Source organism: Chaetura pelagica, unplaced genomic scaffold, assembly GCF_000747805.2.
Source record: "Chaetura pelagica isolate M959 unplaced genomic scaffold, ChaPel_1.0 scaffold453, whole genome shotgun sequence".
Classification (NCBI taxonomy): domain Eukaryota; kingdom Metazoa; phylum Chordata; class Aves; order Apodiformes; family Apodidae; genus Chaetura; species Chaetura pelagica.
In genome coordinates, this window is record NW_009952879.1 from 1,021,775 (window position 1) to 1,030,724 (window position 8,950).

Here is an 8,950-nt window from a genome sequence, read left to right on the forward strand (position 1 = left end):
GCTAGACTTGCAAGTGAAAGGCCTTAAAACCTCATAACTCTAGCTTAATAGGTGGATCTTCATGAAATCATTTGTACATATAACTATATTCATGACCATTTGTATTTTTACACATTTTTTTTGCGTTCAGCAAGGTCTGTATCTCAGGACTAAATTTGCATGCTCATGTGGGGGTTAGATATAGCACTACTGGAACTCTGGAAGTGGCCAACTTGCTATGAGTTTGTGTGTGCCCTTGCTGCAACCATCAATAAAACAGAGAAGTTCCTTAGTAGAACTGCATCATCACAGATTTTATACAAGAAGCTACTTTTATAATTTGACCTCTGGGCACAGCCTGAGGCTTTCTTTTCTACCCAGACTATGCACATTTGATGTTTTGGGGTTTTTTTTCTACTATTGAACCTAGAAGTATCTTTTCAGGAAGACTCCTTCCGTCTCAGCATCCTGCTGGATCCACACTGCAGCTGAAATGCTTACAGGCAGACATTGTTTCTGTGGTGCAGTCCAAAAATTAAGGCCTTATTCAATTTAGGTATCAGAATGAACATTCATTTTTCCTTGTTTTGGGACCTACAGAAGAAAGAAAGCAGTACAATGTTAATACTCACTGCAAATTATTATATTGATACTGGCTACTGTTCATTACTTCATACTAAATTTTGGCTACTAGAAGTATCTGGACTGACACTGGGAATGTGTGGTCATGCTATGCAAAACAGTTGCTGCAACATACAAGAAGACACATCTTAATATATATTCTAAAGAATCAGAGTAAGTGCACGTGCGTTCAGCAGTGCATCTCCTCTATAGAAATAAGAAGGCTTTGACAGAAGTTTCTTTCAATTTATGATTAAATAGTGCCTCAAGAAGTACAGTAAGCTGCCTACAGATTTAAAAGCCCATCAAGGTAATTGTATGAATAAATTTCTCAGCTGGACATTCAATCATTTTAGCTTTCATGGAAAGAAAAAGGGTAGAAATTCCTACTGTATTAGGAATGCTAACAGAGAAGCAGAGTAAATCAGACCATTCAGATGCTCAGTTCTCTTAATTCCACCAACAATGTTATATTCATCTTGGAGCACTAGTAGGGAAAAATATGAAAGCATGCAGGATTTGTTTGGTAAAAGTCTATTGTGTTCATATAAAGGTACATTAGACTTTTCTTTGCAACTCTCCCCCCTGAAAAAAAAACAAAGCAGAGTTGGGGAGAGTGCTGTGCTCTTTGAATGTGTTCCTTCCAGCTTCTGAGCTCATGGCCTGTTAAATTCTGTGTGCTTGTAACACACAGCAAGACTTATAAAGTGTCTATACGTGTTACTGGATTCATCCATGTCCAGTCTTATAGGACTTTTCCAGAAAGTTACAGCTTAACAAGTAATACCTCAAATTGTACAAGAAATACATCAATCTCCTGCTTTAAAATAATCTAACCTTGGGGTGTTATCCTAGAGATACAAAAACTGGGGAAGCTTTTATACTGAATTTTCCATGGCAAGCATTTCTTTCACCCATCCCCCAAAAAAGCATAATTCTTTCCAATCTTTTTCTTTGGCTTCCCAGAGTGCTCACCAGGAACATTTGGTTATGGTTGCAAACAACTCTGTGAATGCATGAATAATGCTACATGTGACCATGTCACAGGCACTTGCTACTGCAGTCCGGGCTTCAAAGGAATCCGATGTGATCAAGGTACAGTGGAATTCTGCCTGTAAAATCTCTCTCTCCTTCTCTCTCCCGCTCTCTCTCTTTTTTTCTCTGTCTTTTTCTTTCTCTCTCTTTCTCCCTCTCTTATCCCCTCCAATTATCTCTTTGCTTTAAAAAACTAGTATGTCAAAAAATGAAATGCACGATTCAATTTACAGTGTGTTATGAATTACTTTTAACAGCGGCTCTTATGATGGAAGAATTAAACCCCTATACTAAAATTAGCCCTGCTCTTGGATCAGAGAGACACTCAGTGGGAGCAATCATTGGAATTATTATTCTCCTTCTAATTATTATGGTCTTGCTGGCACTGTTTGTGTGGTATCGACGGAAACAGAAGGAGAAGGGCCATGACATGCCAAGTGTATCTTATACTCCAGCCATGAGGATGACTAATACAGATTACTCACTTTCTGGTAAGGTTCTTTTTATGCTAATCAAATATAGACTCATGTTCCTGCATTTTGGGGAAATACAAGTTTCTGTGATGTATAACATGCATTATTAAACCTCAACAATAATGACGCTTCTGTGCTTCCCCTGCAGACCATGATCATTTACCACTTAACAGGGACAGGAAAGCAAATACAACTTAAAACTGAGTTAAGCTGCTTTATATATGAACATTTATTTAACAAGATACAGGATATACCTAGGCAAGAAATACACTGCATGGAATCAACTCCTTTTTTTTAAGCCAGCTACCTTCCTATTGCAGTGCAGAGAAGTTTTTCCTGTGTGAAAACTTTTGAAGGAAACTATTTTTTTTGCTTGAGGAGTGGGGCTGATTGGGTCAATTGTAAGGTTTTATTTTTGTCCATGTTGCAGTTTATGATCTGAAGCCTCACTTCCTTTTGGGTGCAGACCAGTCCCCATCCCCTAGACAGCTGGTGTGAATTTTCTTCACAGGAGCTGCTGAAAGCAGAAGAGAGGAAGAGGAAGGGTCTTTAGGATCAAAACAAAGTCATATGGAGATTGCATTTCTTGCTTCTTTCATTCTTCTGCTGCTACTATGGAGGACAGCTTTTCTTGACAGATTGGCTAAACTTTGGAGGATGTGATCTCCTTTTTAACACTGTCATTTTTCTCCATTCCTCTATGGCCAGTATAGGATAGGATGCCAGACAGGAGATGCTTTTACATCCTTCTTATTTCCTCTCATCTGTCTCTAATGGGATCTCTGCCAGGGTTGCTGCCCTCTGGCTGCACTTTGCTTCTTCACTTCCCTTTAATGGCAGAATATGTATGTCTGTAATAACTAGAAGCTCCTGAAGCAGGCAGACATTGGGGGCACCTCTTCTTCCTCAGTCCTGCGTTGCCTTTTCCTTTCTGTCTCCTTGTCTAGGTGCATGAGGCCCAGCCACTTAGTGCTGACACTGAGGTGGCTTCTGTGCTGTCTTGGGGTGGCATGGCTGGAAGTTTCATCTGGGACTTCCCTGCTCAGGACACCTCTGGATCTCTCCCACCAAGCCATATTAGTGTCTGGCTGCAGCCAGGACTTCATCAAGGAGCTTCTGTCATGGCCCCATGACTTCAGTCCCCACAACAGGGGCATGGTTTCCTGGGATGGTGTATCACACACAGCAGGGCCTGTCTGCTGAACACTGTCCACTCAAGTCATATTGAGAGCACTCAGAGCGTTCCTGCTTCTGATAGCTACAGGATGGGGCAAAAAAAATCAGCCTTGGATCTCCTCCCATTGGCTCTTATTTTGAATTGTAGCTTTGCAAGGCTTATGCTTAAGCTGCCCATTTGGGTAAGAAATATAGGAAAGTGTTGCCAGAGAGGGCTCGTCTGATCCCTGGCTGATGGCCAGTGCAGTTTGGCCTGAAATTTGTCTTTTCAACATCATTTGAAGAGCCAGACCATGAACATGCAAAAGACAACATCTCAGCAGTGCTGGGTCTCCAAGTTATGAGAGAGCAGATCAGAGCCCCTGGTATGGCAAAATGTTCTGAACTTTTCAGCAATCCATTTTTCTCATATTGGCACTTTATCCATTTATTGACAAGGACTGCTTCCACCTCATTTATTTTGGTGCCTTTCCAGTTAATGTATGTGTAACCCAGTGTACTTAAGAGGCACAGCTCACACATTTCAAAATGAGGAGAGGAATATTGCTGAGGTTGGGAGTTCCTGACCGGAGTAATAGAGCTTCTTGTTTCAGACAAGAGAACAGAAATCCCACAGTTGGTTTCTCTCCATATTTTACCACGAATGGAGAATTCCCAATCAACCTGATGGTATGCCAGTCTGACACTCTGCAAGAAGTCCCAAAAAAAGGCTAGTGCTAAGGAAGGATACTCACATCCTTCAAAGTTAATATAAACAGATGACTTTCTTCCTCAGCCACAGAGAGAAAGCCTTCATGTTTGAAGACGCTGCTATCCCAGGACTGTCCTTGCAGGTTATGTCTTTGTGGGCCTTGCCTCTCCCTATAAAATGTTCTTCACATTCCTTTCAGGTGCAGCCACCTATCCTAGAGCTTCTGATGCCACAGGATACTTCAGCACTAGAGGAAAAAGAGTATCTTCAAGATGGCTGAAGTCCTGGATAATTATAAATATCTGAGGGATCCTTGAGCTGCATTGAACTTAGGATCCCTCTTGGTCTTTGGGCAATGACAGTGAATTTAACTCTTGCCTCAGGAAGCTGCAGCTGAGTGGGGTCAGCCATCTCTTTCTGGAGGTCACAAGGACAGGTTTTTTCCTGCCTCCTCCTTGAATAACTCTGCTATCTGAGCTTGCAGAGGAAGACTAAGAAGTTAGAAATCACACTGCTCCATCTTCAGCTCATTATAAATTGTCTGCAGATATCAGCAGGATTTCAAGTTTTGGCCTTTGTTTACAAATTCTAGACAAGGGCTTCTGAAAGCTCCCTGCCAAATTCTGACTGACCTCCAGTACATTCTCCTACTGAAACTGTACCCATCAGTGACCTTCCCAGCTTTAACTTTACCAATGTTGTTTTCAGTCTTTCACTTCCATAGAGCAGAAAGGCAGCAAAAGGTGCTGACGGGCATCTTCCCCAGTCAGCAGTGGGGAGATGGAAACTGAGACAAGATCACAGATAGGACATAGAGACTGGAGGTGTGGCTGGATGGCAAGAACAGCACCTGTGTATTGCAGTGCACATGGGCAGTTGGGTGTTGCAGAGAATGCTGAAGCACAGTAGTAGTATTACACAGAGGTAACTGGGATTTCAACCTTCAGCTGGAGTTTTCTCTGTGGATTCAGGGCAGAATACCACACAGATGTACTTGTGCGATGAATATAATCCCATGTAAACCCATAGACTTTGGCAGAAACTCCAAGTGAACAGTAAGTGCAGCATCCAGCCCTATATGGGCTGTAACATTATGGCTAACGTGACTCACCACTGTTGTTATTTTGCTTGTTTACTCTTGTTAGGATAGTGGTGGTGGTGTTTCTGAATAGTGTCACATTTGCAGATCCCTAGCTCCTGGAGGCAGTAATTTCTTCCAGCACATTAATTTATTTCTGGAGACTGTTTTTGGTCTTTATGTCTCCAGCTCTTCTGATGCTGATAATCCGTGCATATGTATGAGAGAGATTATAGGGAAGGGGAACCCCCTGGGCAGCCCTTAGACTGTTTTGCATTTGTGGATGAAGGATGTGGCAGCAAAACACACGTTCTGCCCAGCAGCCAGTGGGAAAGAAAACCAGCCATGCTGGGAGAGCTTAACCACAGCACATGGATCTGAGAGCAGACTTTCCCAAATGAGCCTGAAATCAAAATGGTGCTCCCCAGCAGGAGAGCAGGACATGCCATCCAACAAAAGATTTTAAAGTGCAGGTTGTTTAATTCAAGGAGATGGGGACAGAAGGGAAAAAACTCTATGGTAGTGCTGGAGAGCAGGAAAGATTTCTTTTCAGGACTTTTACAAAGACTTGTTTATGGGCTGAACTGATGCCTAAGGTTTTATTAAAGTCTTAAACTTTCTGAAAAGGGTGAATCCTATGCTGAGAGCCAACATCTCAGCAAAGCTTGACACAGAGACTCTGTCATGGATCCTGCAGCCTAGACAAGATATTTACAGAAATGATCTGCAGATAATGTGTAGGAAGGTGGCAGAGTGAACCCTCCTGCTTGGAGTCTTCAGCCACCCCCTGACACTGTGTGGGTGGAGGAGATCCACACAAAGAGAAGCAAACAGTTCCAGTTTGCAGCTTGAGATACTTGGGTTCAGTTTTGCAGCAGAGTGCTTACTTATTTGCTTTTTTAATGGTTGGCCTTGTGCCCAGTTTCCACACTACACTGTCCTGCTGCCCCTGCAGGATGGGGACCAATGCTCTTTGTGTCCTCCCACAGCCCTGGCTCAGAGCAGACTCTCAGTCTTGGAAGTATTAGTGTCCTGGCCTTCATCCAGAGCTCCTGGGTCTTCCACTGGAGCACAGCCTGAGGCTTGAGTGACTCATGACAGGACTCTGCTGTCATGGATCCCTTCGCAGGACTGATTTCCCCATGTTAACATTAACATAAACTTTGGGGGTTTGTGTTAAATTAAATCATTCCCTTTCTTTTAAGCATTTAAGTCTTTGCTTACTGTTCAGAGCAGAATAAAATGCACATCTTTGGGAAGAGGAGGATTTTTGTAGGTTATGGTGTTGAGGCTTTTTAACAGGGATAGCATTAGATTTGAATTTGATGTATTTCCAGCCAGCAGTTACAAGAGCTTCATGAATAAATGTGTAGAAAATGGACTGTGCTATCAAGGTAAATCAGCCTGGGTGTATAGCTTAAGTATCGACCAAATGGAACTGTGCAGAAGGAGTAATTCTGTGTATATGGTTCTGCATGCAATGAAGGAAGAAAAGATCTTTGGTGCTGCAGACTCTTGTACGAGCTCAGATTCATTAATTCCGGGCTGTGCTAAGCAGGAGGGCAGTCTGGCAGACTTTTTCTCCAACTCATTTCAGGTGCACAAAACAAGCTACAGCCAGAGAAGCTGCCTTGACACTTGTAGGTGTCAGCTGGCTTGCAGTGACTGTGCCCTTGTATCTGGCAGCAAAGGCAGTGGACTGAGCCTCCTCACCTCTGAGCTGGTCCTTCTTGCCCACAGCTGAGTTGAGGGCATGAGAGAGAAGGGAGGGGAACAGCAGAGCTGAGCCAGTGTGGCTCAGCCATCAACACTTCTGCAAAGCAGAAAACCAGAGATGCAGTGTCTGTGTTTTACTGGGACCGCAGGTTCTGAGAGGAGGGATGAGCTCTGCTCCCCTGCTGAGCTGCTAGTCCCTCACTAGCAGGGTCAAGGTGACCCATGAGCAGCTGTGTTTGGGATGGCACACATTGGTCATGGCCTTTGGGTTCCAGCCTCAGTTCTCATTTGCAGCCTTCCCAGAGGGCCCTGTTTCTTGTTAATTCAATTGCAAATATCACAGAGTTGTAGTGAGGGGAAATGGCAAGTCCTGGCAGCCTGGCTCCTGTGCCAGGCACTGGCTAGCTGAAAAAAGTTAAAAGCAAAGATTTTAGTTCTGGAATCAAACCCTGATCTGAGAGACTTTTGTTAGCAGTAACCTCAGAAAATAGCTAGAACTAAAAAACTCTGTGCTTCCTACACAACAGAGCTCAGCTCAAAGTGGCTCTGTGTGTTTCAGCAGAAAATAAAGGCTGGGGAAGATGTGCATGCACAGGCTGTTCTGCCACAGCACTCGTGCCATGGACACCCTGCAGTTAAAAGCACTTTTAGGAACAGGATATTCAGTGGTAAATTAAGCTGAAGCTGGATCTCCACAAGATGTCAGCAAAGCGAAGTGGACGGTCACAAGGATGCAAATGCAGAGGGCAAGGAGGGGCAGCGACAGGGATCTCTGGTGCTGGGGACAAGCAGCCACCCCAGCACTTCCTTATCTTTTCCATGTGGAAAAAATTTCCTATAACTGACCTTTCTGCCTGCATTTTAAAGCCCTGGTTTATTAAAACTAACCCATTCATTTACTTCTTACAGGGCTTGGGTGTTTAATAATGCTGTTTCAGCTTAAATTTTTCATCCTTTCTTCTGATGGTGCTTTGAAATATTTATCAATTTGCTATTAAGCTGGAACCAGATTGGGATTGATGTTTTCATTAGAACTGCCAGTACAAATATGATGCCGTTCATGGTAAATTATTTTGTTTGGTAAATGTGTTCATAAGTTAAAGTAAGGAAATAAATAAGATGTATCTAAGTGTAATGGGGCAACTGCCCAAGTTTCCCTTTCAGTGCTACAGCTTTCTGGTTTTCTACACCTTTGCACAAAAAGTTATGTAGAATGTTTTGGAGTAGTATGGTTGGTATGGTTATAGCACCTTGATTTCTAACATTAACTGCTTTTTTGTAACAAAAAATAAAAAGGTTATTCTCATTGGTAGCTCGTAACCTGTGTTTAAACTAAGGAAGAAAATGAGTTGCAGACCCTCCATTTCCTGAGTTTTGAATTGCTTCCCTTAACTGCAAAGCAGCTGGACTGTCAGGAGTTGCTTTTTTAAGATCTTCAAAAAAATAACACTGAATTAATTAAATATTTTGCTTTTTTATCTCATATTCAAGGCTAATAGCCGAGAGCTTCACACCATGATAATGCAGGAGAGATTTTCTCTGGAGATGTTCTGTAACACCTAGTTCTCTAACAGTTTTCTAAACTTCATCATTTCTAGCATGTTTTCAATTTCTTAAGAATCCTTATGGCTTCCAGAGTATTTTGTGATTACTTGTTTTCTTCCCAGATGTATCTCAAGGTAGCAGCAGTGTACATTGTTTTTCCAACCCAAGCTACCACACTCTCTCATGTGGTGTGACTTCACGCTTCTTTACCAGTAATCTGGATGGAGACAGCTCCAGTAAGGTAGATAATATCGCACCCCACTGCAGAAATGTTCTTATCAGTTCAAGGAAATCAAGCCCAGCAATGCCTGTTGGATCCTGTTGGCTGCCAGCATTAATTAAAAATCCAGTAGCAGTTCCTGATATTGTAGCTCTAGCAGACCCAAAAGGTCTCCTTTCCCCTGGGTGTATCTTTAGAATCTCTGTGGGTGGTAACTGGAGTTTCAGCACATGCCTGTCTGGGTCAGCAAACCTCTGTGGTTTAGCAACTATAAGGTGTGTTTGCTTCTCAGAAAAGATAAATAACTAGATAGTTATAATTATCCAATAATATAAGAGACATAAATCAATGAAGCATTAAGTCAGTAACCTGACTTTGCTATATCATTGTTTCCCACATCAGCAGCCACACACGTT

At 42.6% G+C, this 8,950-nt stretch overlaps 1 protein-coding gene across 1 annotated transcript in view; it reads left to right on the forward strand.

The window, feature by feature from the left end:
• MEGF11 (multiple EGF-like-domains 11) overlaps window positions 1–8,950 on the forward strand; it is a 200,643-nt gene that overhangs the window by 163,640 nt on the left and 28,053 nt on the right. The window contains exons 19-20 of the mRNA XM_009995285.1: window positions 1,567–1,695; window positions 1,893–2,126. Of these exons, the coding sequence (XP_009993587.1) occupies window positions 1,567–1,695; window positions 1,893–2,126 (363 nt within the window). The remainder of the gene's footprint in view (window positions 1–1,566; window positions 1,696–1,892; window positions 2,127–8,950) is intronic.